The 26752-nt window shown below is 46.8% G+C and overlaps 10 protein-coding genes across 10 annotated transcripts; 4 read left to right on the forward strand and 6 right to left on the reverse strand.

Annotated features, from left to right (window-relative positions):
• Nucleotides 1-729: 729 nt before the first annotated feature.
• BGW36DRAFT_428615 (putative ankyrin repeat-containing protein) lies at nt 730-2257 on the reverse strand (the record flags this gene model as incomplete). The annotated part of the gene is made up of 3 exons (XM_046220576.1): nt 730-1121; nt 1191-1677; nt 1748-2257. The coding sequence occupies 3 exons, from the start codon at nt 2255-2257 to the stop codon at nt 730-732; spliced, it is 1389 nt and encodes a 462-aa protein (XP_046071554.1).
• An 846-nt stretch (nt 2258-3103) lies between these two features.
• On the forward strand, nt 3104-4383 carry BGW36DRAFT_428616 (aspartic peptidase domain-containing protein; the record flags this gene model as incomplete). The annotated part of the gene is made up of 3 exons (XM_046220577.1): nt 3104-3211; nt 3290-4307; nt 4367-4383. 3 exons carry the CDS (start codon nt 3104-3106, stop codon nt 4381-4383), a joined length of 1143 nt encoding a protein of 380 aa, XP_046071555.1.
• Nucleotides 4384-5104: 721 nt separating this feature from the next.
• Nucleotides 5105-5654, reverse strand: BGW36DRAFT_428617 (uncharacterized protein; the record flags this gene model as incomplete). The annotated part of the gene is made up of 2 exons (XM_046220578.1): nt 5105-5130; nt 5180-5654. The coding sequence occupies 2 exons, from the start codon at nt 5652-5654 to the stop codon at nt 5105-5107; spliced, it is 501 nt and encodes a 166-aa protein (XP_046071556.1).
• Nucleotides 5655-7461: 1807 nt separating this feature from the next.
• Nucleotides 7462-11215, forward strand: BGW36DRAFT_343579 (uncharacterized protein; the record flags this gene model as incomplete). Its single annotated transcript, XM_046213155.1, has 2 exons — nt 7462-9961; nt 10088-11215. Exons 1-2 carry the CDS (start codon nt 7511-7513, stop codon nt 11213-11215), a joined length of 3579 nt encoding a protein of 1192 aa, XP_046071557.1. The 5' UTR covers nt 7462-7510.
• Nucleotides 11216-14007: 2792 nt separating this feature from the next.
• BGW36DRAFT_360442 (uncharacterized protein) lies at nt 14008-15572 on the forward strand (the record flags this gene model as incomplete). The annotated part of the gene is made up of 2 exons (XM_046214179.1): nt 14008-14327; nt 14393-15572. The coding sequence occupies 2 exons, from the start codon at nt 14008-14010 to the stop codon at nt 15570-15572; spliced, it is 1500 nt and encodes a 499-aa protein (XP_046071558.1).
• A 164-nt stretch (nt 15573-15736) lies between these two features.
• On the reverse strand, nt 15737-17035 carry BGW36DRAFT_398115 (uncharacterized protein; the record flags this gene model as incomplete). Its single annotated transcript, XM_046218370.1, has 4 exons — nt 15737-15901; nt 15936-16534; nt 16657-16839; nt 16924-17035. 4 exons carry the CDS (start codon nt 17033-17035, stop codon nt 15737-15739), a joined length of 1059 nt encoding a protein of 352 aa, XP_046071559.1.
• Nucleotides 17036-17312: 277 nt separating this feature from the next.
• BGW36DRAFT_343585 (uncharacterized protein) lies at nt 17313-19711 on the reverse strand. The gene is made up of 6 exons (XM_046213156.1): nt 19253-19711; nt 19172-19201; nt 18148-18312; nt 18030-18100; nt 17732-17969; nt 17313-17677 (listed from the first exon to the last, which is right to left on the reverse strand). Exons 1-6 carry the CDS (start codon nt 19472-19474, stop codon nt 17675-17677), a joined length of 729 nt encoding a protein of 242 aa, XP_046071560.1. The 5' UTR covers nt 19475-19711; the 3' UTR covers nt 17313-17674.
• Nucleotides 19712-19838: 127 nt separating this feature from the next.
• Nucleotides 19839-21184, reverse strand: BGW36DRAFT_321984 (SNF7 family protein). The gene is made up of 2 exons (XM_046212661.1): nt 20856-21184; nt 19839-20804 (listed from the first exon to the last, which is right to left on the reverse strand). The coding sequence occupies exons 1-2, from the start codon at nt 20901-20903 to the stop codon at nt 20166-20168; spliced, it is 687 nt and encodes a 228-aa protein (XP_046071561.1). The 5' UTR covers nt 20904-21184; the 3' UTR covers nt 19839-20165.
• Nucleotides 21185-21438: 254 nt separating this feature from the next.
• On the forward strand, nt 21439-22319 carry BGW36DRAFT_428622 (HSP20-like chaperone; the record flags this gene model as incomplete). The annotated part of the gene is made up of 4 exons (XM_046220579.1): nt 21439-21460; nt 21639-21964; nt 22024-22191; nt 22254-22319. The coding sequence occupies 4 exons, from the start codon at nt 21439-21441 to the stop codon at nt 22317-22319; spliced, it is 582 nt and encodes a 193-aa protein (XP_046071562.1).
• A 1238-nt stretch (nt 22320-23557) lies between these two features.
• Nucleotides 23558-26159, reverse strand: BGW36DRAFT_428623 (HET-C domain protein HetC; the record flags this gene model as incomplete). The annotated part of the gene is made up of 4 exons (XM_046220580.1): nt 23558-25601; nt 25652-25810; nt 25860-26007; nt 26060-26159. The coding sequence occupies 4 exons, from the start codon at nt 26157-26159 to the stop codon at nt 23558-23560; spliced, it is 2451 nt and encodes an 816-aa protein (XP_046071563.1).
• Between the last annotated feature and the right edge of the window lie 593 nt (nt 26160-26752).

Below are 26752 nucleotides of genomic sequence, written 5' to 3' on the forward strand. Positions count from 1 at the left end.
TTCGTATCGTACATTTAATGCTGCTTATTCCACCTGTCCCAGGACTAATTGGGACAAGGCCCGTAGCGAAGGTTCAACCCACAGGTGTTACGATCAGCACAAATATGAATTTGTGGTACCATTGAACTAAAATTCTAAGCATGAGGAAGGAATTATGTACAGCCACGCGCGTCGCGGATAGATAGCCAGTGTGGGACACCTGCCACGAGGCACCTGCCCCACTAACCTCAGCCCTAGCAGGCCGTTACAATAGCGAGCCAAACGTGATTAATATGGCCATGTATACTAGACAGGTTGATCCTTCTTATGGTGGCGGTTGAATGGCGACTTCGGCTACTTGGCCGACGCTTGGATAAGAGAAGTGTTTGAATCCTTGCACAGACTGAGGTAGTAATTATGGCTGCAAAACCCTTATTTCCGTATTCGAGGTTTCAATAGGGGTCCCCGCAGGGACGAACCCAGACGGTACTGGTGGGGCTTCAAAATTTGATGTCCAAACGGTACCTAAGCGATCTTGGCTCCCTGGTCCTTTTTGAGAAGGGAAGAGAGGAGACAAATCCGTATTGAACTGCGTTGGCGAGTTAGGACTGGTGAAGGAATAAAACCAACAAATACACAAATGTATTATATAGCCTTTTCCTGTAACCGATTGCATCCAATGTGACTATCAAGTGAAATGATTCAGGATTAATCTTCACTGACCGTACCACTAGACCGTCCTAAATCGTACTATGGATAGAGCGTATCTAGGAATTCGCGAAAGGTTGCACTTGAACTGAATAATTCCAAGCACGTTTTGCCTTGCGAGTTAACCAAGTTGGTCAACGCACCCGCTTTCACGAGTAATTGGAAGACCGTCAGACATTCCCGCGGACTTCTGATATGCATGTTCTGCATGGCTAAATGATGAAGGGCTGTATTGTGTTCTGAGTCCCCGGCATTGACATCTACTCCTCCCTTTACAATAACATCAAAAAGTTCCGTGCGAGGTTTATTCTCGCCAGACATCGCAACTCGAATTAACGGGGTTTGCCCCGGTTTGTTTCTGGCTTCCAGATCCGCCCCGGCTTGAATGAGGAGAGTGACGGCCGTGGAAGAAGCAAATGCTACTGCCCGATGTACTAAGGAGTGGAGGCCATAATCAGGATTATCGTCATAAAAGAAACAAATTCAAACCAAATTGAACTTACACGGGGTGTCCCCCTTGAATATCCGGCCCAGTACTTCTCGAGAACCACAAACATGAAGATCAGCCCCAAATTCTAGTAAGACTTCAAGCATCTCTATGTTTTTAGGGTGAGTGCATGCCACTAAAAGCGCTGACTCGCCTCTCAGATCCAGATCATTCACGTTGACTATCTGGCTTGCCAACAGATCACGTACGAAGCCGGGCTCGGAGGCATGATTCAAAACTCCACTGGTCGATATATCTAACTGGCTGAGGTGTGGACGTAGAAGCTCAACCATATCCATACAAGAGGCTTGGGCGAATGCGCTAGGAGTGACATAGGCCCCTAACTCAATAAGCAGTCGGCATGCATCGATTTGATTATACATGACAGCGCTGTGTAACACAGTGTCGTCCTCGTAGGTCGGGATGATGTAGTTACAGTCGGCTCCACGGTCTACTAAAAACCGAATGAGCGTGAGATCTCCAATCTCAGACGCCTGATGGAGCTTTTGTTGGTGCTAGTTAGATACGGTACATTTGATTATGGAAAATAGGGCCCTAGAGAGTCAGACTTACTATCGTGCCGCCCATTTCCATGAGCCATGAATGAATATCATAACCCCCTTGGCTCAGCACCAGGTCGATGACCTCGTAATCCTTTTCGGAAATGCTCCGTTTCAGCCACAGTACGAAATTCAAAAGAGGGCCTCCCATCTCACCACGGGTGGTCACGTCGGCCCCATTCTGTAGGAGCTCCTGGACAATGGCAACGTGCCCATTGTGGGCGGCAATGTGCAGGGCTGTTTTTGGTCCCACTGGCGAGACATCCCTCCGGTCGATATCGGCGCCATGAGAGATAAGCAATTGGACAAGCTCGAGATGACCGCATTCAGCGGCTCGGTGCAGGGCTGTTTCGCCTTCCCAGTCTTCCCACTTCGGGCACGCATTTACATTGATTTCTCCGCTAGCCAGAGCCTCCTGCATCGCTTGCATGTCTCCCGACACGGACGCATTGAAAAATTTTCTGTAGTTGAGTGTGTCAGGTGCCCAGATCGGCGGTGCCCATGGTCGATCGACCTCTTCCATTGTTGCAGACCCAAGTGAAGCGATTTGATAGTGCCTTTTTAATCGATATCGAATTACGGTGCCCGGGATGTATTGGTGACTAGAATACAATACTAGCCTGATACGCGCTTTTTGAGAGGGTGGTGTTCTTGCCACTATACTAAACGTAGAAAAGAAAGAAACAGGCCGTGTTAACTGCGGGATGAGTGAGGCAATTTTACTAAATACAGCGCCAAGTTGGGTGTTTCTTTTCTGGACTGCCCACGTGACCCTACTAACCCAAGAAAAATGCCCCAAGGAAACCAACACTGTTGTGGATTTCATATTTACGCGCCCGTCACTTTGCACATGCATGCATGAGAACATGGTATCTCCTAGTTATCGAACCCGAGGTGACGAGCGGGTGACCGGCCCCGTCACTTTGCATATGCATGCATGAGAACGTGTTAGGCGCCTCACATCCAGTCATAGTATCAGCCGCAGCTAGTCCAATTAAGGAACAGTCTCATTACCTTTATGCACATGGACAGATTGATGCTGATGCAATCTGATGCACTCTTCCCGCAGTGAAATAAAAAGAGCCACGCGCCAAGTGAACCCGGTTATCAATTAAGTCAGGAAGTGCCGGGAATTGCTATTTTTCTCCGATAGTTGATCGCTCTCGCTTTAAAATGGTGTCCATATTTTCTCTCTTTACAACAACCTCGAACTAACAAACAGCCCCCCTTCTTGACTGGCATTGCATTTGATCTGCCAGTAAATATGTTTCTGCTCAGGGCTCGATTACTATATTTCTTGATAACCACCGTAGCGAGTCAAGGACCGGATACACAGCCTCTCAAATCTAAAGGAATGGGAAATGGCAACATGCTATATCATGCCAACGGCCAGAAACCGTTGCAAGAGGAGGCTAACCTGTACGGCGACTGGAAGCTCTTTCAGCCCAATGGAGGAATTGCAGTTTTGGATGTAACAGTATGTACACATCGCAGCGCTGACCAGTTGATTTCCACACGCACACATTGCGACGCAGACTCTTAACCATGTTGCCAGAATAACCTTACCATAGATCTCGGGTACTTCATCCAAGTGGGTTTCGGCACTCCGGCTCAACGTCGTCCCGTAATGTTGGACACGTCGTCCCTAAATACTTTTATACTTTCAGTTAATTGCAATTCGTGTGCTGCCGCCACAGATGACGAGAAAGGGTATAATTCAAGCACGTCATCCACCCACAAGGACAACGGAACGTTGGTGGATTTAGACTATATTTTCTTGACGTCTTCTGGTCGTGCCTCGCAGGATTCAATGGCTCTCGGACAGGTCGAGATTCAAGACCAGTGGTTCCAGGAATCTCTGCAGATGAACTGGCGGGGCGTTTCGTATGACGACGTATCCATCATTTACGGTATTCTGGGACTGGGAAACCCACATGCTAGCGATGCAGCTAAGGGCTTCACCTCTCTGTTGAAGAATGCCGCCGTTCAGGGCATTCTAGAGACCAATATCTTTGGATTGAAGCTTGCCGACCCCGGGCAACTAATGATAGGAGACGTGAATCAACAATTGTTCCATAATCCCATCACCTGGTTTCCTCTCAGCAACACCTCAACCAAACTTCTCCTGCCTGAGGCCTGGCAGACACACACAGGCGCAGGTGAAGTGAAGATTGCATTGCCAAGTGGACAGTACCGTGAATGGCGACTGGACGGCTACACAGCTTTATTCACTAGCGCTTGGCCCTATATTTACCTTGACCCGGACACTGCAGTCGGCCTGATGGAATTACTTGGCTTTGATTTCGACCAGTTTCTCCTTCCTCCAAATGTGCCATGTGCGGAGCGAGTATATATGCCCGATGTGTCTCTCACAATCGCCGGGCATACCTTTACCCTTTCGCCTTACGATTACACGATCGAGTGGACGTTTCCCGGAAGCCCGATGATTTGCGTCTCGGCTTTCTCCACCACCGACCTAGAAGAGGACTACGATCCCAAGCAGATCATTCTTGGCTCAGCATTCTTGAGAAAATATTACAGCATTTATAATTACGATTCCAAGGCTGTGGGCTGTAAGTCTCGCTCTTCTCTCCTGATTGACAGCGGTGGCTAACGCAATGACTCCCCATAGTCGCGTCTCTAGTATGAACGGGCCGTCGACTGAATTGCGTTGAGTTGGATTAATTGCAGTGTAATCAAGTTACCCAAAAGAAAAGGCCATTCAATCTGTCTATATCAAATATTGTGGCTAAACCTGCCAAATTTACCCATCAATTCAACGCAACAATCGGGACACTGCCATACTTTTATTGACTTCCCTCATGCCACCAAGCAGCCCATACCCGACCGCTGCTTGTCCATGCAACGTGTTTCTTATCTTTGTGCATATTATTTCTGCTCTTGACACCTGTACCCTCCATATACTAGGAGTTCCCTTTTTTTTCGAGAAATAAGAAACGAAAAGAAAAGAAAACAAACTAGCTTTACAATGTCCCAATCCGGAGATCCTCTCTCCAAAAAGACATCTTGATAAACTTGGTCGTTCCTGTAGTACGTGTCTATATAGCCAAGACCGGTAGTTAGTTTCGTAGTTAGTTAACTAATTAACTATTTATTATGTTAAACTTTTTAGGCTAATTCTTTTAATTCTAACCACATGATTTTATTGCCTGTGAAATAAAGATCTCTTCCCTGAGAGAATCGCATTGTGACACCCATGCATTTAGAGATAAATAACGAATAATTACATCATCAGCTAGAAGAAATTGTCAAGGAAGCAATTTAACCCTCTATACAGGCTTCCTCCTTATCTTGATTCGTTTGGTCGTCCGCAACTTTTGCCGACCTCTCCAGAAAATCATCCGGCGTCTTATGGATTGGGACAGGTAAGTAGGACTTCCATTCTATATTAGTCTCGTGATACCACAATCTATGAAGAACATACCAATCAGAATAATGAAGAGTCCCGTTTTGCCAACTATTTCTAGGCGAAGAACATCCCCAGAGAACGCTGGGGCATCCTTATCGGAACTATAACCACGAACTCCCATAGGCGTTGCGGCCTCTTCTATAACGTTTACGTTTGGCAGATCTGCCAGATCACACAGCTGACGAGAGAACGTGGTAAGGCGTGCTTTTTCTTCCTCAGTCCGAGACGTATGCGGTATGACTGTGGCCGTTGCTCGGCGCTCGTTGTTATCATGTCGCAAGATTATTTTCGTAGCGAATTTGGTACACAAGCCATCTTGTCGAGGAAAGGGTATGCCGCTCTCCCCCTCAAGGACGGAGCTCTTTCCCGTAGGCTGGTCCCTGCAGACTACCAACTGTGGTAGCGCAATGTGATCACCTACGCCGTTGGCTCGAACACGGTCGATTTGATTGAGTCTCAGATGTTCGAGAAGAATGGAGATTATCTCCATCTGCGTCCTGTCTCAAATCAGGAGTAACCCAGTCATTCTCCGAAGATTTCACCATTTTTGCAACTCCGAGAAGTTAGTGTCACAAGAAAAGCCAAACGACTAATCTTGGGTATAGAGATCGGCCTTTTGGAGGGCACAGTTGCTCTTATAGCTGTCCGAGCCTGAGTCAAGCCAAAAATGCGGAATAATATCCAGTCCTGTCGAACAACTGAAAGACTCAATCAAATCGACTGCGTTCGAGCCAATGGTGTTGGAGATTTTTTCCCGCTGTCGCTACCGCTATCGGTATGATGCTTGTTTCGAGCCGGCACACCAATGCCGGCTATGAGATCTGAGTATATACCAAAAGCTGCTTTCAAGCGGAAAGTATTGTCTGTTTTAGTCGTGGCCAGTCAGTTAAATGGATAGCGGTTGGTTTCGGGCTATCTTTTCATTCCATCCGATTGCAGGTCTTACAAGAAGGAGGAGTATGATGCTTTTAACCGGACTGTAACACGCATTCCTGTTGGTGGAATGTCCCTCGAAAATTGGAACAAGTCACGACAATGACGCAAGGTGTGATCCATGATACCTACACAGTACATAATACTACTTCTGATTTCAGCAAATAAAGTAGCAAACAAGATACGTGTTTAGATCTTCGGACCCTTGTTAAGTTAGTTAGTGCGTATTAACTTATACAATAGAATATAGGGGGTTATATATAAGAACAGGGCAGTAATTGAAACCTATAATTGATATACACCAAAAGTATAGAGAAATTATAGAAAAGACTTAGCTATATAAATATACTTATTTCTATTTAATTTAGTTGATCTTAGCATAATTCTTTAACATAATTTACTTTGATTACACCAAGAGGGTCAGCAAGACAATCCTACTCAAAGTATTACAGCACTTCAAGGCATCTCTCTTACTTTAGTTATATTCTACTTTAACTCAACCCCTTTGGCGACCTCAGTATATAAATTCTAGTTACCCTCAAGGAATCTCTGTGTGGTTCAACACATCGTATCGTCTCTCGACATAGCCAGTGACAACTAGAGTGGGTCCAGGTGCGTGACAATCATTTTTTACCCTCTATATATTACAAATCAGCGTAGGAACGCTGATATCTTTTACAAAAGGGATAATATGAGGTTTTATATGTTAAGAGAGGTTTATAATCCTTCAGCGTATATATAGTATCTTTAGAGGGCCTTATAGGAGCCCTGCTAAGGCCCTAGTCAGCTAAGATACTATATATTCTGTATTTGCAGTTATGTATGCCGCAGGTCAGTAATCAGTCTGTATCTACCTGGACTGTACGTTTGGCCGGTAGCTCCAACGCTTGCCTGCTTTCCAATAACCGTCTCACATATATAGCCTTAAAAAAGGAAAGTAATTATTAATAGTGTTATACTAAGATAGTATTAAGTTATTTTCTATAATAATTCTATAATTAATTTGATAAAATCCTATAGAATAATCACTAAATGGATTCTAATTGATCATCTGCACTGAAGATGTTAGCTTGTCTTAGCTGGTAATTTTTGTATAAATTATGTATTGTCCCTACCTTCGATATAGGCCGCCGTAGATGGAGAGGTTCATCGAACAGACTATTTCAGCAATCAGGAACCTAGCGAGAATAGGTCCAATCGTCTTTACCATTTCGCTTACTCCCTTATTTTAGATTTGTCTTTAATGACTTGAAACTAATAGACCGGCTAGAGAGTCTGACAAATTCCCACATCGTGGCTCAGCCTTGCAGAAAGCCTTGCCTTCTGCAACCCCACAGTGTGCGTCAGTGAGCAAGAATTTCCGACGAACATGATCCCTCGTAGTACTTTGCAGCAGGTGGAATACTACAGAAAATGAAATACTCTCACTCAGACTACACGGTCGCGTGGGTTTGCGCTCTACCACTGGAGTTAGCAGCCGCCGAGGCGCTGTTGGATGAAACTCATGATCGCCCCGCACAAGTCGCCCCAGCTTCAACTACCTATGTTCTCGGAAAAATCAGCGGCCACAATGTGGTGCTGGTTTGTTTACCATCGGGAGAATATGGTACCATATCCACTGCAAGTGTTGTATCCCATATTCTAGCAACCTTTCCAGCAGTCCGACATGGTATTCTGGTTGGGATTGCAGGAGGGGTGCCGAATAATCAGGTAGATATCCGGCTTGGTGACCTGGTCGTCAGTGAACCCACTGCAGATTCCAGTGGTGTCTTTCAATATGACTTCGGGAAAGCGCTCCACGATGGCCGATTTCAACAGACACGGACCTTGAACCGACCATCACCGATCCTCTTAACTGCAGTGTCTCAGCTCAAATCCCGTGAGCTGCGAACTGGAACTAACGGAATCTCTGTTATTACAGAGGAAGCTTTAAAACAAAACCCAGACATGGCCATCAGATTTTCTAAACCTCCAGCAGAGGATCGCCTTTTCCAGGCCACATATAGTCATGTCAACAATGAGGATACTTGCTGGAGTTGCGACCGAAGTATGGAGGTCAAGCGCGTCCCACGGCCATCCACAGAGCCGCATATTCACTATGGAGTCGTTGCCTCCGGAAACCAAGTCATCAAAGATGGTCAAACACGAGATCGGATCGCCAAAGAACATCATTGTTTATGTTTTGAAATGGAAGCAGCCGGCCTTTTAAATGAACTCCCTTGTTTAGTGATTCGGGGGATCTGTGACTATTGTGATTCTCACAAGAATAAAAAATGGCAGGGATACGCAGCATTTACAGCCGCCGTTTACGCAAAATTCCTTCTTGGGAAAGTTCCTACCCATCGCCAGTCTCTGCTCACAGGAAGCCAGAGCTATCCCAAACCGTGCTGGATGGTGCCATTTGAGAAAAACCCCCGATTCATCGGTTGTTCCCGCGAAGTGGCGAACTTGGAGGAGAAGATCCTTGGTGACACAGGTATGCAGAAAGCGGCAATTTCTGGCCTAGGAGGCGTCGGGAAGACGCAGATAGCATTAGCGGTAGCTTACCGGATCCGAGAGAGAGACCCTAATCGGTCAATTTTCTGGATTCCTTCCACCAGTGTTGAAACTGTTGAGCAGGCCTTTCAGAGTATCGGAGAACATTTCAGCCTGCAAAATCCGGCATCTGCCGATATGAAATTGAAGGTACAGCGGTATCTCAGCTCGGATCGAGCAGGACCGTGGTTACTAATTGTCGATAATGCGGACGACATGGATATGTGGACTAAGTCCATGACATCTCCCGCACTCAGGAGTTTTCTTCCACACGGGACACACGGCTTTATCCTCTTCACGACCCGGAATCAGCAGCTGGCAACCAAACTAGTTGGGCCAGATGTGATGCAGATTTCTGAGATGGATGCGACAGTGGCGAAGGATCTTTTAAGGAAATCCTTGATCGAAAAGGAACTGACTGAAGACAAAGAGTCTACAACCAAACTAATTGATCAACTCCATGGACTTCCGCTCGCCATTGTCCAGGCTGCCAGTTATATCAACGAAAACTCTATCTCCCTGGCCCAGTATATGATTCTCCTGAATCAACAAGAGAGCGGCTTGGTTGAACTACTCAGTCACGATTTCGAGGATGATTGGCGATACACAAACCTAACCAATCCGGTAGCAACAACCTGGCTAATCTCCTTTGATCAGATCCGGCGATCCAATGTCTTGGCCGCTAATTATCTTTCCTTCATGTCTTGTATTGATCCTCGAGAGATCCCACAATCACTTCTGCCGAATAATAATACTTCACTTCCGCAACAGATCCAGGCACTAGGCGTACTGAAAAGCTATTCCTTTGTAACTGCACAGACGAACAGCCAATTATTGAGCATTCACCGACTGGTTCATTTCGCTACGCGTAGCTGGCTGCGCAAGGAGAAGAGATTAGATTATTGGAGGCTTCAGGCTAGCGAGCGGTTACGAGAAGCTTTCCCGTCTGCTGAGCCTGAGAATCGGCTTTTGTGGCGAGCGTACCTACCTCATGCGCAGATCGTCCTACACAGCGTAGAATCCTTTGAGGCTGGACAAGGGAAGTGGAGAGAAGAATTGAGTAACAAGGTTGGACAATGCCTTTTTAGTGACGGGAGGTATACTGAAGCCGAAGCACTCCTTCGACAAGTATTTGAGACCAGACAAGTCGTTCTAGGCCCGGACCACCCAGGCACCCTGACGAGCATGAACAATCTCGGCTTGGTGCTTAATATGCAAGGGAAATATGAAGAGGCAGAGATGATACATCGGCAGACACTTAAGATAAAAGAAAAAGTGCTAGAGTTAGACCATCCAGACACACTGGCGAGCATGAACAATCTCGGCTTGGTGCTTTATATGCAAGGGAAGTATGAAGAGGCAGAGATGATACATCGGCAGACACTTAAGATAAAAGAAAAAGTGCTAGAGTTAGACCATCCAGACACACTGACGAGCATGAATAATCTCAGCTCGGTGCTTAATATGCAAGGGAAGTATGAAGAGGCAGAGATGATGTATCGACAGGTACATAGGATAAGTGAAAAGGTGCTAGGGCCAGACCACCCAAATACACTGATGAGCATGAACAATCTTGGCTCAGTGCTTAATATGCAAGGGAAATATGAAGAGGCAGAGATGATACATCGGCAGACACTCAAGATAAGTGAAAAAGTGCTAGGGCTAGACCATCCAAGCACACTGGCGAGCATGAACAACCTTAGCTCAGTGCTTGATATGCAAGGGAAGAATGAAGAGGCAGAGAAGATACTTCGACAGACACTCAAGACAAGTGAAAAGGTGCTAGGGCTAGACCACCCAAACACACTGACAAGCATGAACAATCTTGGCTCAGTGCTTAATATGCAAGGGAAATATGAAGAGGCAGAGATGATACATCGGCAGACACTTAAGATAAGTGAAAAAGTGCTAGGGCTAGACCATCCAGGTACACTGGCGAGCATGAACAACCTTGGCTCAGTGCTTGATATGCAAGGGAAGAATGAAGAGGCAGAGAAGATACTTCGACAGACACTCAAGACAAGTGAAAAGGTGCTAGGGCTAGACCACCCAAATACACTGACAAGCATGAACAATCTTGGCTCAGCGCTTGATATGCAAGGGAAATATGAAGAGGCAGAGACGATATATCAGCAGGCACTTAAGATAAAAGAAAAAGTGCTAGGGCTAGACCATCCAAGCACACTGATGAGCATGAACAATCTTGGCTTGGCGCTTGATATGCAAGGGAAGTATGAAGAGGCCGAGACAATGCTTCGACAGACACTCAAGATAAGTGAAAGGGTGCTAGGGTTAGACCACCCAGACACACTAAGGAGCATGTGGGGTCTATCATACACCTGGAAAAGGCAAGGCCGACATGTCAAGGCTCTCGATCTCCTCCAAACTTGTGTAAGCCTTCAAGGCATCAAGCTAGGCCCTGAACACCCGGAAACCAAATCGGCTACCGCTCTCCTGAACTATTGGCTTCAATCTAGCTGCGATCCCAGTGTCATTCCTGAAAGTTCACAGATCGTTGAGGATGTCCCCCAACGAAAGCCTCGCAAACGCGACATTATTCCTCGACTTCTCCGGAAACGATAGCCAGTAGTCTATTTGTACTACATCTCTTTAAACAGTACAAACCTCAACAGCATGGGGTAAGGTATTGAAAATTGAGGAATGTCAGAAGAATTTGTCAAACACGTCGGATTAATCAGGATAGGTCATTTACTACAGGAACAACAGCTTAAGTGACATCACTGACCCAAAAATTTTAATCTCTATGCAAAAGAGACTGGGAAATTTATATTAAGACGGTCGTCACCAGAAGTTTCCAGCAGATGCATGTGACATCTGATGTGAGAACCCGTCGCAAGATCCAACCTAACGTGTTCAAGAAGATCAAGTATCAAGGTTCGATTGGCTTGTATCGAGAGCTCTGTACACTAAATACCAGAAGTTTGTGGAATGTTACGTTCCAGTACGGTCTGAGAATAGTTCAGGAACTAAGGATTATCCGTAACTAAATATGCTGGATTAGGGCGTGTTTCAGCCAAGATTTTGTAATCAATTCTTCGAAATTACTCTCTAAGCTATCTTCTTTATCATCGAAATAGTTATCTCCCAACGTTATTTTGATTCTTAGGCTGAGACGTAGTTCTGTAGGACATCTACCACTCGGAGTGCCATGTCGCTTTTTAGGGCTCATAGTGCTAAGCACTACCCTTATAAAATCCCAATAAAGAGGCGAGTGAAAGGAGTCGCTATATCAAAGTGCATGTCGCAGAGTATTTATAGGCATCAGAGAAGACCTCATGAGTAATCAGGCGTTTCCTTTCGGAACGCGGATTTACGTTTGCCTAAGTGAGAACTGTCCTGACTGAAACCCCCTGTCGGAAATATGATCGCTACACCGTGTTTCCTCTTTGGGGACTGTTGACATGGGCGTGGTAAGAACACGTCCAACAGGATGGGCTCTGTTGGTGGCTATATCATGTATTTGCCAGCCGTAATAACCTTTCCTAACATCACAGAACGAAATCGCCACGTGAATTGCTCGGGTCTGTTGCCTTATCTCTTTATTGTGGTTTTGGGTATAGTTACGATAGTACCTATTAAAAACAGATACTGCGGAATTATAGATTTAGTAAGAAATTTCAAAAATAAAGTTCAACATAACATTTGGGAGTTTGTCAGATAACAGTAGAGCAGGAATTGGCTCAATTGAAAGTAAAGCAGTAACAGAAGCATGATTCCAAGAATATCGACATGCAGTATGGTGACAAAAAATAATGCGCAAACCACACGGCCTATTGATCCTTCCTGGTAAATAATAACGCGACAAAATCAGTATAAGCCTCAAAAACTTGATAGGAAGAAAATCCCTCATCGAGGCTTAATACGGAAAGTCCAACCTCATCGACCCATCCAAACCGACACGGATAAGGGTTGCAGCGGGTCGCAGTGTTACCCTGAAGGATACTGCATGTAAGATAAATTGTGTTAATTACCTACCTATCATGAGGTCATGAACAATATCCAGTCCAATTTCATATTGGTACTTTAAATAGTGGAAAAGGGTGTCCGTATTTTGGACCTAGTTAAAGTAAACCCAGAAAATCATCAACACAGCATCAATTTAGAGTATCTGGATTATCAGGGAAAGTGGAAATCCATAAATTTATCTTCCTAGGTTTGGAAGTTTTCGGCTTTTTCTCTGTGATAAGCTAAGTCTCTCCTAAGTATATAAGGGCAGTTTCTTAGCTCGTAAGGGATTGTTCTCCAGCTTCTAAGCCACAGGTCGGTACGAGCAATAAATCCATGCCGATCACTCCACCCCACCAGGTTCATAAATGCCTCAATTAGTGCGAACAAAATAGGGAGGTTCAGCCTGGTTTACGAGTTGTTTTGCGGGATTGGAAGCAGTTGCGCCTCGCATTAGGAGGTCGAGAGAGTCGGCATTTTCAGCACAGTTTAAACTTTCTCAAGAATTCATACCTCGGAAGGAGATGGTATGAAGCAGTCCTTTCTTTGTTCAATGTCTCAATTGAGAATGGAGAGTAAGGAATAAAAGTAGTTATCTCGGCCGACGGATTTACCGTATCAGGCTCGAGAGCATTACAATGAGCTTATTCCAGTTCCAATAACACGATGCATGTGAATAATATAGCTTGGTAGTTGCGTTATTAAATAATTTCCTAAATAAGATTTATACAAGATGAGTCATAGACTAGATGGCGTAATTACAGTATATCACCAGGCACCAACTGAAACACCAATAATTAGTTTGCATGAGGGATTAATCGCAGTATTATATTTAACCTACTTAACTCATCATTTAAAGTTTAACATTTTTGGTCTCGCACATCCTTAATCTCTTCATTGGCAACTAGACCTCTTCTTTTACCGATTCTGAGTGTATTCGGCTTCTCAAACTCAGTTGAATAATTTCATTCTAGTCTTCTGGACACAGCTTGCTACTTGGATACTTAGATCTTGGATACATCTTTTATCTGTGCTGACTTCACACCGATGAAAAACTACCGCTCGATTCTCAGCAATCTTGTTTTCATAGATTTGGGCTGCATGGCAGTCAAGTTTTCTGTCGGCATTGGCACAAAGCGAATCGTTTTGCCTTGAGGGCCGTAAAGGCAAGGTTTGTTCGTATCAACTCCTACAATTAGCTGCGATGGGGTAGCTATTTTACTCTAGAGACTATTCAATTAAAACTCTCTGGTTCACGTCTTCGACTAAGAAGAGAAGGGCTACAAGAGTCACCGGTTGTCGGTTCGGCGAGTTGCGCTCACTTGGGCAATTATGATCCAGCTATTCAATCGTCTATATCGAGGAGAAATCTAAAATAGAAATAACAACAAGGGGAGAGGAAAATAACAATGAGACCAACAATCATTGAACACGGTGCCGACGACATGTCGGTACTTGAGCTCACTCCCGCAGACCAGGACCTATGTTCCTGCTTGCAAGCCGAGCCGATCATGATCGAAAACACAGAAATGCAAATTCGCCATACAAAAGATAGCTCGGTTCACCCTGGAGTCATGGCTCTGCAACCATACCCGCACAAAGTGGGAGGCCACTCGGCGCTCTACCGATTCTCGGACGAATCTATCTGCAAGCAACTCGACAAACACGAGCATCAGTTCTACGAGCATATGGAACGGAAGAACAGGGACATGGTAGCCTTTTTGCCAAAGTATGACCCGGCCAGAGAAGCAGAAAATAGCAGCAAGGTGAGCTAACAAATTACTGAACCTACAGATACATCGGTGTTTTAGCTGTAGCCGTTTCCGATAATATGATCCCCTACGTCGCGATGGAGGATAATATGCATATCGTCCCGGTTGACATCCTCTGGAACAGTCCGCGACTAACCAGGGCCGACGGCTGGCAGTCCCGACGCAGACCAAATAGCCCTATCTGCTGGGGGGTCACTTGCGTGAATACACGATTGCGTGGGAAGGTATTCGAAAATGCGTTCGGGGGCATGGGTCACAGGCAGCAGGTACAGCTTCGTCGATGCGATGATGTCTTTGCAGATAGGAAGCCATACGTCCCACATCCCACTTCTTCTATCCATGATTGGAATGAAGGAGACGAACTTTTTTTCATGGACGATCTTGCAGCGACTATGACCTGCAAAAAGGTTGATGATCGTATCTTTGCCGCTAAGCAACGGGGGATGGTGAGATTCAGAGAATGCATTTCTTTTGACCTCTTGTCCGCCCATCGCCGATTCAATAACACTGACAGTCTTCAGACTGCGAGGGACCTTCGACCGTTCCTCCTTCTGGAAGATCTAACCGCTGATATGAAACGACCCTGTGTTCTTGATATCAAAATGGGCACTAGGCATTATGGAATCGACGCTGACGAACAAAAGAAAGAATCGCAGACTCGGAAGAGTTGGAAAACGACTTCAAAAACTCTAGGAGTCCGACTTTGCGGAATGAAAACCTGGAACGCTGAAAAACAAGAGTATCTCTTTGAAGACAAGTACAAAGGGCGGGAGATGAAATCTTGTCGCGAGATTCAGCAGGCCTTAGGCAGATTTCTTTGCGATGGTGTCAGCTATCAAAGAAGCGCTGCAGAAAAGGTTCTGGTGATTTCACAGCATTTAGAGAGACTTGAAAAGCTTGTACGAATGCTTCGCGGATATCGGTTCTATTCGAGTAGTCTCTTGATACTCTATGATGGAGAGGTTTCGCAGCCTGGTAAAGGTGCGCTCTCCGTACAGGTTAAAATGATTGATTTTGCAAATTGCGTTACACCCCAAGACAAAATTCCACCGGACTGTCCTTACCCGCCACTGTGTCCCTATGAGCCTGACCATGGATATCTTCGCGGGCTCAACACTTTGAAAATGTGCTGTAAAAGTCTCTTGGGCAGTGAGAGAGTAATTCAAGAGGGCAGCTTGAAAACGAAGTCGAAAAGGATGTGAGTTTTAAATCTGTTTGTGCGGTGCTTGATGTAGCTCGGGTGAAGCTTTCATTATTTGGTTGTCTGCATGCTAGCAAAAGTTTTGTCGTAGTGACCTGTAAAGCATAGCAGTATTTAATAAGAATGTGTAGGTCTACTCGAATGAACTTCTGCTTAGATTCGAATTTACTGCCATGTCCCTTCTGGTATAGTCGTAACCTCCAAGGATTCCAGGCTATGTACATACTCCCGAAATCTCGAAAGAACACTATTCCCATTCCATAATTCCTCTTCCTTTCCTTCTACTGTGCTCAACTCAGGTACCCCAACTTGTTCTAACGCAAAATACGCCTCCGACGGATCCGTAACAGGCAGCTGTAATCACACTATTTGTCTTGATATATCCAACTGCGTATGGCCCTAGAAACGCATTTCTTGCTCCAGTCGGGTCAGCAAACATCGAATTTTGGCCGAGCATTTTCTCAGAAGACGAAGAAGAGTTGTTATAAAATGTAGGAAGCCAAACAGGGTTAATATTAGGTATCCTCAAGATACAACAGCCGTGTTCACCTGCACGTATAATCGCGACACCTGTGCCGTCGCGGCCGATGCCCCTGTCAATAAATATCGTAACCAGGCTTTTAATCTTTTCTTTATCTATAGTCGTAGATGAAGCTGGTTCTCCAAATAAGGACAGTAACTCCAAGTGATTAGGAGAGAACACATCAACAAAGGCCACAGCATCCAGACATGCCTGCAAATTGTCCGGTTTACATGACAGAGTCGCAGGTTCCCAGATTACCAGAGGCTTTTCTGGTAGAGCCGGTATAACCTTTTGTAGAAGAGAATGAAGATCTGAAACACGAGTAGCGATGGTTTGGGGGGTTTCCAGATAATGATATGCTTTTGACTTTAGTAGTTCGGTATTTGCCAAACTTCTCTCCTGAACAGTCAGAACTGGGGTTGTGTATCTGAACTTCTTGGCTGGGCAATAGGTTAGTCAATTTGAATCTTTTATTCTGAATACAATAGAGAGAAAAAGTGAGAAGAAAGATTTGCTTCAACAATGAAGACACAAAATAAATCGAATGAGGGAGTGGGCTTACGTGCAAACGTAGTATCTCCATACTCTAACAGCCCCCTCGTTGACAAATTGTCCGCCTCTTTATCCGTGTAAAGTGAAACTGACCATCTTTCCAATTGGCGTTGAGTCGATTCCAGAAAATCGTGCTCGATATGGAGCATCCACCCAACTGACTCAGTTTGTGGAGGAGGAAGGAATAGTCGAGCTCACCAAGCGTTGCTAGTAATTAATACGTTAATTACCGAGATATGCACACATATTTAGTAGGTTTATCATCTTGTAAAATAACCGTAAACCCCAGAGCTGCCAAGTATATTATTCAGTGGCCGCTGATCTGGAAAGCGGATATCGTCGAGCACGACCAAGCCAAGGATGGTAAAATAGATCCCATTTTCAAGCATGCTATTGGTGAACGTCAACTAGTGCTAATGTAAAGAAAACTACAATATATAGATCTTTTCTGCATCCGCTTCCTGGTGACTTGTGCAAATTAGAATGAGTCGTGGTTATGATCGGATTTATATAAAGATGAGATCTAGATTCTGACCCCTCATCAGTTCATGGAGGCGGCCTTATTTACCGCATGCTAGCTTGTAGCAGGACGATGATCCATCATAAAGAGTAACCTCACGTGTTAATTAGTGGCATACTCTGAAGATTTTAAAATAATCACTAGAATAAACTCTTCAAGGGGTGGCAATTCTAGGGATCAGTAATTTCCATACCCATAGTCCTAGTTCCAGTCTGATTTAGTATTATGATGAATTGTTACATTTCGAACCTTCTCGAGCAAATTTACAAAGAGACAATGAATTGCTTTGATCAAAGATAACAACTACTTGCAAGTCTGCCCATCCATCCCATCCATCCACAAGTCACGTTCACGTAAGAGAAGAAGTTCACAAGGTATAAGAACAAGACATGAATGCTGTTTGCCAGCTCGTCTCAAATATTAAATATCATTTAAAACGAATCAATCAACTGTAAAGTAGCTGTCGAACAATCGAATTTCGATGGCGGTTTCCATGTCGGCCTCTCGCTTACTAGAATCAGTCCGTCAGTATGTATATAAAATCCATGTAGAGATCAAAGCATACAGAAATCTCAGCCATAGTTTCATCTCCGTTAGTAGCCTGCGGAGCAGTGCCATTTGCTGTAGCGTCAACTGGAGCATTCTCCGATCCGACAAAATAGTCGTCCATTTCAGCATCTAACTCCTCGGCAGTTTTCTTACGCTGAGTTGGGTTTTTACCCTTGCGTGGACGTCCACGGCCGCGGCGGCCAGCAGCGGCATTCTTTGTGCCAGTAGCGGGTTTGGGCTGAGCCTTGGGTTGACTATGATGAAGTTAGTATTCAGTATATATGGAGCTAATAAGAACGGAGGTGGTCACTCACGCCACGCGCTCGCTAAGAGGCTTAGGCGCAGAGACTTGGGGAGCATGGGTTGCATCGACGACTACCTCAACCTAAACGATATTAGTAGCTACTCATTTGACCGAAAGAAAATACATACCTTCATCGGGCGACCGTCGACAAGAGTGCCATTCAGCTCCTTCGCAGCCTTGGCGGCGGTATCAGGCTTGCCAAATATGATTGACGCAATGCCCCGGCTAACACCATTCTGGTTGTAGGTCACGGTGACCCGCTTGACTGGACCGACTGTCTTTGTGAAGTAATCCTATAGGGTGAGACTGATCAGCATTTCAATGCATGTGAAGTATCGAACTGAGACGCCGTGGATTGAAGCGAAGCGCGCGCAAAATCGGGACCGAAAGCAGGACACCAGCGAGCACATAATGACCATCTGCACATTGGAAAGGCTTGTCTGAACAATGGCTAAAATCCAAGACCCTCTCAATATTTCAATCATGCCGTCAGCCATCTCAAGGGCCTTCATTCTTTCCAAGTCAAAAATCGGCAAATTTAGGTACCGTCGTAATCCAGCCACATGTGATGCATCATCTCAAACAGTCTAAAAAGAATGAATAGCATGGCAATTACCACACGGGTAACGGACTAGGGTGTTGAAAACAGCCTGAAAAGACGAATCACCATCGCGAAACTAACCATCCAACAGGCTAGAAAGAAGATACTACCCATGACAGGGTGCATGTGCGGCTTTCCCACTTTGGTGTCAAAATATGGCTCTTTAGATGTCATGCTCACTGTTGGACCACTAATGCGCTCGCTGATGCCCCATATCAAACGAAAAGAAGAAACCCATCAAGGTAGATTGAAGCCAGGTGGTGTATTTCACAACCACATTATGCACTGTCTGCGATACAATGATCAGGCGTCGTCAGGTAAATGATCGAGCCACGTATCAAGACTGCGCGAGACACGACAGGGCTCAACTCTCCAAGCAGTAGACTCGATGATGCGAGTATTGCTGAGAGGAGCGTCCGCCTGGTGCTGGCATTCGAACAAACACGAGCAGCTCATAAGAGTTGTCATTTCGAAGCGAACGCGCCTCAAAGGTTTCAAAAAGACATGGCGATAGAAACCCAAGGCGTCACGTAACCCCTCGATTAACATACCTTGATACTGTTTTCGCTGACATCGTGTGGCTGTGAGGGATCAGTATGCTGTAGTCTATTTCTTAGGTTGGTCAAACTCACCAGTCCACTAACGATGATTTTGCTTTCATAGACAGGAGAAGTAGGGCCGATGGCGGAACCCTTGGTAGTAGGCCTGGCTGGCTTGGTGTTTTTCTTGATTCCACCAACAGGAGCCTTGGTCGTGGCAGCCTTGGCTGGGCCACTGCGGCGGCGATTGGCACGGCCGCTCTGGCGACGAGACTTGGAGATGTCTTCGAGAGACTGGTCAAGCTTGGAAGACATGGTCACCGAGTAACGTGAGCGTTGGATAATAGATGAAACGCGCTTGGCGGGTGATTAAAGCGGCGGAGAGGATAGCCGAGGTGTTGTCCGAGACAACGATGAAAAATTAATCGCGGGGAATAAAATGGTATGGCAGCGACAATACGAGCGACACTGCTTCGCGCTTGATAGAAATTTTTCGCGTCGAGGTGGGAGGTGAATAGGAAGTTGATGGAGAGAGAGAGAGAGAGAGGGAAGTGAAGACGTGGCTGGCGCGGTGAAACGGAAGGGGCGGTTCCGTTATGACGAGGAGCGCTAGGCTGGAATAGGCGGCCCCCATCGATTCTGGCTTTCAGCCCAACGCGCAGTCAATCAGATAGAAACTTGGTATTACTTCCAGCAGAATAACAGCAGAGGTAATACTGTTCTGCATCTTATTTGTCCTTTTTATTTGATTTGTCGAGTTTATGGTGTAGGTTGCTCAAGACAGCGCTGGGCTGGAAAAATGGCGGACAACTACGGACTTGGATCTGCTCGAGGAACTCGTAGAAATCCAGCGCGACCATCCAGATTCATAATAATAAATTGCTCATGACATGCATGCAGTTCATTATAAAACAAACAACTCCAGGTATCACGCCATCTCACCCAAATCCCGCAGAGAAAATAAAAACGCCTATCAGTAGCTATATGAATGTGTATATACTCGCTATCAGCTCTTCAATGCCTCCAGCCGACCTCGCATTTGAGCCAGCGTAGCTTCTTGGTCCTCGAACTCCGCTTCTACAGGGGCTGCCTCTTCCACGGATGGTTCGGCCTGCACAGGTTCGACCTTGGAGAGTCTTCCCTGTAAGACCTCCTGTAGAACTTTGTCAACCTCTGCATCGGCCTCGTCTAATTCGTCTTCCAGGAGTTCGTCATTAGGCAGCGTCTCGTCAACAATTTCCTCGATGATTCCAGCCCGAACGAGCTCTGTGGACAATTGACGCATTGTGCTGTTGAGCTCCGGCAGGCGGACTAGGGTATTCACATCTTTCATAATGCCAGTCGATTTTTTCAGACTGCCCTGGATCTTTCGGACCGAGAAGGCCTCATTCACCTGCATTTGAACACTCTGTAGTTGCGCTCGACTTGTTGTCAGGCGAGTAGTTTGTTTGCGGATGCGTAGTAATTCACGGGCAAAAGTCTTGGTTTCGGCGGTTGCTTGTTTCGCCTGGGACGGGTTTTTCTGTGCGCGACGGGACGCACTTACGATAAACTGTCGGGTCTTCGAGTCGAGGGATTTGAGTTGGGCGATGTCGCGGTCTAATTGTCGAGTGTTTTGCCGGATAAGCTGGTTGCATTTTCGCATCTGCAGATCGTTAATGATGAAAGTCAAAAGAGGCGACCACTCGAGACAGACCTGGACTTGCGGGTCTGGGCCGAAGAACACTGCCTTGATCGACTCCATGTTTGGAGATTGTTTAGAAGAGACCCCCTTTAACAGGCAAGATTGATGATAGGATGATATGGGCGGATCTGTCGGGTTCCCTCCTGGCTGCCTGCAGCGGATAGTTGCTACACTCGAGGCGGGGGGAACAAAGTAGCTGTGGTACGTAGGAAATTGATCTCAGCAGCTGTGCCGTGCAGCCACAGGCGACAGTGAGCCGAATGTGAGGAGGGAGCTGAGCTGTCTGTAAGAGGACTGAGGAGAGCAGCCCGCAGTGGCAGGGCAGACTGGCAATGGCAGTGACGTCGCAGCCAGATTGCTGCCTCAGGCGCGACGCCTCGCCAAGCCAAGCCAGCTCGCGCAAACAAGCCAAACAGGTCAAACAGCGCAACAGGCTGAGCGACTGAGGCTTCCAGTAGTTTCCAGACCACCGCCTAATTAGTGCTACAGAGCCAGTTGCTCATTCGTACACACTTTCGTATCTGCAAACCAAACTCCTAACTCTCGCCTCTCACCTCTCGCACTCTACATCCTTGCCCATCGCCATCCCATCACAATGTCTACCCTCACACCAGAAGGTATGTATCCCCCAGCGAAGCTCCATAGCGTGAAACCCCGCACTGCCAGCACCGCCAACAGCCCAGCCGCACACTATCCGTCGGGGTAGCTTGAGGTCTGCTCAAATGGCGGGTGATCAGTGGCTGCAAAATTGCATAATTAAGTCGAGAACCCATGTGTCTAACTCTGCGGTGCTAGTTACCTGGGCGCAACGCTCTTCCGACTCCGACGAGACTCGCAACTACCTCTACGTCTTCATCAACGTCCCTGATGTCCCCTCCTCGTCAGCCGACACCAAGATCAACCCAACCAGCGTATCTTTCAAGGGAACAAACATCAAGGGAGCCAAGTACAGCGTCACGCTTGATCTGTATGATGAGATCGACCCTGAGAACAGCAAGACTAGCCACAGCCCACGTGGAGTGGAGTTGGTTCTCCGAAAAAAGAAGCTCGGACTTGAATACTGGCCTCGTCTTTTGAAGGAGTCCAAGAAAGCTCACTTCATCAAGACCGACTTTGACAAGGTTTGTGCCCACATCTAAGCTTCGGCGTACATCTTGGTCTAACGCTTATTCTTTTTCAGTGGGTCGACGAGGATGAACAGGACGAGGCCGCAGACGACGACTACGCAGCCAACTTTGGCGGCTTCGGCGAGGACGGTGGACTTGGCGGCATTGACTTCTCCAAGCTCGGTGGGGGTGGCCTGCCCGGTGCGGCTGGGGGTGAGGAGGAGGAGGAAGAAGAAGAAGACGTAAGACACTGCTTTCCTGTCAGATTATTTCTCTTTTCCAGTGCTAATAAAATGTTATCTAGGACGAAGACTTACCAGAGCTTGAGGGTGACGAGAAGCCCGGCAAGAAGATTGAGGAAGTCGCTTAGAGATCTTTACGCAACCTTTCTCTGTTTCCACCCGTCAACGGGCAAAATTTCTGTTTCCCTGTACCTGCAAGCCGACCACCCCAAATATATTATACCGTTCAAATAATGATCTTGACCTTACTTATCCAATGGCCATGCAAATTATGCCTTTGTGCTCCGTGTAATAGCTAGCTGGGAAGGAGACCATTACCAAAGGTGCTTTTCTACTGTACAGGTATTCATTGGGCTCGGACAAGATGAGCGGACGAGAATGGATGATGAACGAGTTTTAAATTACGAATAAAACAGGCGCGTGATATAACTTGGGTAGTAATATTTGGTTTACCACGGAATTGATTATTCGCTCATGCTCATAACAAGTAAAAACCACACCACTCTCATCAACGAAACGTAGCATGTCTTATCATCATATTTAAATCCTACTGCCCCTGCGCAGGATCTGCTCCAATGCTTCCCTAAGCAGTACTTATCCTGAATCGGCGGGCTGATCGGTCCACTCATGCTCCTCATTCTCAACATAAAACCTCACAATCTTCACATCCGGGGCCCTCACACGCCATGACCCTGCCCTCAACACCCATCAAGACAGGACTCCGCTTCACACCATGCAAATCAAACCACCGCCCACCACCCCCCATTCCTCAAGCATCCTTCGGCGTTCCCACGCTACGCGTCACTGGATTTCCACAGCCAGCTTTGATTGCTCGTCCATCGGCATATTTGGCAAAGAGGCTTGTTGTCTGGTGTGAAATGGTCCCAGTGCGGTTGCGGGCTGAACGGCAGGAGTTTGGAGTAGAAGTCATGCGTGGTTTGGATGTTGAAGCAGGCTAGTTTTAGATGGTCCATGCCGTTGAAAGGAGGTGGGCCATGCACGGTTTGGTGGATTGGTCGGCCATGGTGGGATTATAAGGTGGATGGGTTTGTATGAATGATGGGAAGTAATATTGTCCTTATTTATGCTACTTCCTGCTTACAGTGGGGGTATCCAAGAGACGTGTAATCCGCAGCTAGAGATGCGGCAGGATGTTGATATGTATGTAAAAGATTGAAAAAAGTTGGTAGATCTCTTAGGATCTCTGTATGCAAGGGGCTTTCAAGTTGATCTTTATAAAACGATATCGTAGAAGGGTACGGGATGCTTCATATCGGAACTTCACATTGACCTAATAGCTGACCTTTTTCCCGAGGCTTCCCAGTAATTTACGCCCAAGTCCTACCGTGCACACAACCTAATCTACTTAATACTGGTGACTGTGGCTATGGCCATGCTCATGTCCATGACTGTGACTGTGGCTGTGATGGTGGCCACCGTGTCCTCCACCTTGATGCTGTTCATGGTGTTCATGATACTCGTACGTATGTGACCCTGATTCCGGGGCTTGGTATTCGCGGCCCTCGTGGAAATTGCCGTGGTATTGTTCATAGCCCGACGGAGGCGGAAGATGGAACCCTGGTTCATATTGTGGACGTTCGAACGGAGGGTCATAACCGTGGGCAACAGGGGGAGCAGCTTGGTCCTGATACTGATGCTGAGAAGGATGCGACTCGTAGCCCTCCTGGTGAGAGGTAGGTACCTGAGGTTGCTCTCCTTCAGGTTGATCTCTACTCAACCCACTCACGCCGTGGGAAAGCAGGTTGCCAAACCCACCAAATTTGTTGGCGATATTGGTGACGTTGGAAAGCCCTGGGATAGGAAGTTTCTCGAGCTCGTTCCAGGGGAGAGAGGAGCCGGAGCTTTGGTGGTGCTGTGATTGCTGTTGCTGGCCATGGCTGCCTCCGTAAAGACTACTTATGGCTGGGAAACCCCCGCCGCCGTGCGAATGGCCGTGTCCACCTTGTCCGCTGCCTGAGGAGCTTCCCTTCAGGTTCTTACCAACCTTGACGGCTTCTGCGCTCAGTACGTCATTCAGGTTATGGCCATGATCAGACCTTGACTTGACCCAATGATCAACAGCTTCGAACATGGTACGGTGGGCCTCGTTGTTCATATCCCTGACTGCCGGATGGTGGAAAACACGCAAGCAGTCGTCTAGAACCTGGTCAACGGGGACATCGACATGCTGCCAAGCATATATAACACGCGGAACAACGTATCTCAAAATAGCAGAGGCAACTTGACCTGCAGGCTCATTGAGGATGTTTGCAAAATGATCCTTTGAAAGCATGGAATGAGTGGGGTCGCTGCAGTGAGGATCTGACCAGACTTCGTATTGGTGTTTGCCAGAAGATTCCACAACGCCCAGTGATCCAGTTTGCAATGACTTGGAGGCAACCTTGATCAGCGGGCGAATGAACGGGGCTAGCAGAGAGAAGACGAAGAGAGTAACAGTTTCCGTAATCTTCTCGACAAGGGCTTCCAATCCGGGGATCTTCTCAATGATTGAGTTGATACGTCGCACCACCTTGTCTCTGAACTGAAGGATGGGGTAGATCTGGTTGACGGTCTTTTGAGGGTCAAAGTCTTGAAGCCCCTGTAGTCGTTCTGAGCCTCCACCGCCTGTTTGAGGGGGTTGATGTTGGGGTGCGCCATAACCTTCTTGCCCGTATGCACGACTCTGTTCGAAACTGCCGTACGCTGGATCATCGAATCCGCGAGAAGAGCTTGTATAGCCAGTATTTACATTTTGGCTGCGGTTCAACTCTGCCTGTGCCTCGGAACGCTCTTTCAATTCTTCGGCTTCAGAGACTAGTTCTTTTGTACCAGGGACCTTGCCGAGAAGACCAGTCAATGCGTTGAGGGGGCTGGATCCCGAGTTATTCTCAGCATTGAGAAGCGCATTGTCCGCCTCGTTCAACTCGGACTGGGCAAAGTGATCATTCGCCTCGCCAAGGACCGAGTGGAAGAAATCCACCATCCCAAAAGTACCCGTTACAAGCGGGAAGACGTGATGACCATGGAGATTGATTTGCGTGGCGGTGCCGACATGGGGGAATACATTAAGCATGCCCATTTCACGCAACGACAATTCACAGTAGTTGGAATGAGCGCCGAAATCTTCAAGGGTGTGGAGACCCTGGCCGAGACATCTGAGCGCCTCACAGAGATCCTCCTCTTTGCCTTTGTCACCGCCACCGCTTGTATACATCCTCCCGTAATGGATGCTTCGAGACATGCTGTATTTGACATATGCAGCGCTTGTAGCCCAATCTCCTCTCTCGTTTGCAATGTAGTTTTTCATACCAGTTTGCGGGTCGATTTCGAGCTCGATTGGGCGGATGGGAGGGCGAAGTCGTTTATCGTACTGTCTCGCATCCTCATTATCTGCGTAATCCTTGGGGTTGCTAGTTGGAAGTAAGCAAATTGAAGAAAGTCTCTGGCGACGGCCACCTACTCGATGTGCTCCTCAGGGCGATAGACGCCAAGTCTGTCCGCAGTGACTTCGAATTCCGCAGTCGCAAAACCAAAACTCATAAACGAAAGAACCCAAACCAGAACCCGGATTGTATCGGCTTGCAGATTCTTCAAAGTGCCAACATCCATTGCCTGGGAGCTACTCGAGTTAGAGAAGAACGGTAGTTAATCTTGGTTCTTATGCTTACTAGTCTCGTAACCAATTCCCGAAGTATACCCGCTTGATCATAGTCGATGTCCATTTGTGTCCCTTGATAAAGGCAAGCGCCTTGATGGTATCTTCAATATCGCCATGGCGCCAATTCTTGCCCTCGACGGTGGAAATAGAAGCGATGTCTTGCGAGGGTTAGCAAATTTCTTAACATACCAGTTAATACAGACAACATACTGCCAGCTCCAAACGCGTTTGCTTTGGCGGGCAATAGCACCAGCAGCACCAGCAAGAAGAGAAGAGTGGGCGATATGCCCTTGGAGACGGTCCGTAACATTCTGTGCTGTAGCTGGTTTGTGGTGAGCACAGTGACAGTTGTGCCTGATCAGCTTGGCTCTTTGAGTGTACCCCTCCGCCAAGATCTGATAAGACTGATCAATGCGCAGCCGAGGCGGTGTCGAACAAGCGAGCGTGCCAAGAAAGAGGGCTTACTGAGAAGAATTATATTGGGAATTGAATCCAAGAGATATGCCAGGAAAACAGTAACAAGGGAAGACAGGGCAGCTGAAAACCCAAGGCACTAAAGACCAGCCAAGCCTCTAACACTTACAAGTATGGCGTGGCGATGATCGATCGTCGTGATCGCACAATCATGGATCGGACGCATGATTGTGGAATGGCTAGGAGCTTCTCATAACCAGGAATGTCAGGATTCTCATTTGCGAAACCATTGGTCTCTACGCAAGATTCATTCGAGCTCAGGGCTTCAAATTGCATAGTTGAGCGTGCCCAGTGGCAGTGTATGTGTGCACGTGATGTGATGTCATCGGGGTCTTTGAATCGATCGAAACTGCAGATTGTGCATTGCAGAAAGCAGAACACTGATATAATTTACTATCGATCGATCAGGCAACCCAGGCAAAAAATACC

Source organism: Talaromyces proteolyticus (genome assembly GCF_021365285.1).
Source record: "Talaromyces proteolyticus strain PMI_201 chromosome Unknown BGW36scaffold_7, whole genome shotgun sequence".
Taxonomy (NCBI): domain Eukaryota; kingdom Fungi; phylum Ascomycota; class Eurotiomycetes; order Eurotiales; family Trichocomaceae; genus Talaromyces; species Talaromyces proteolyticus.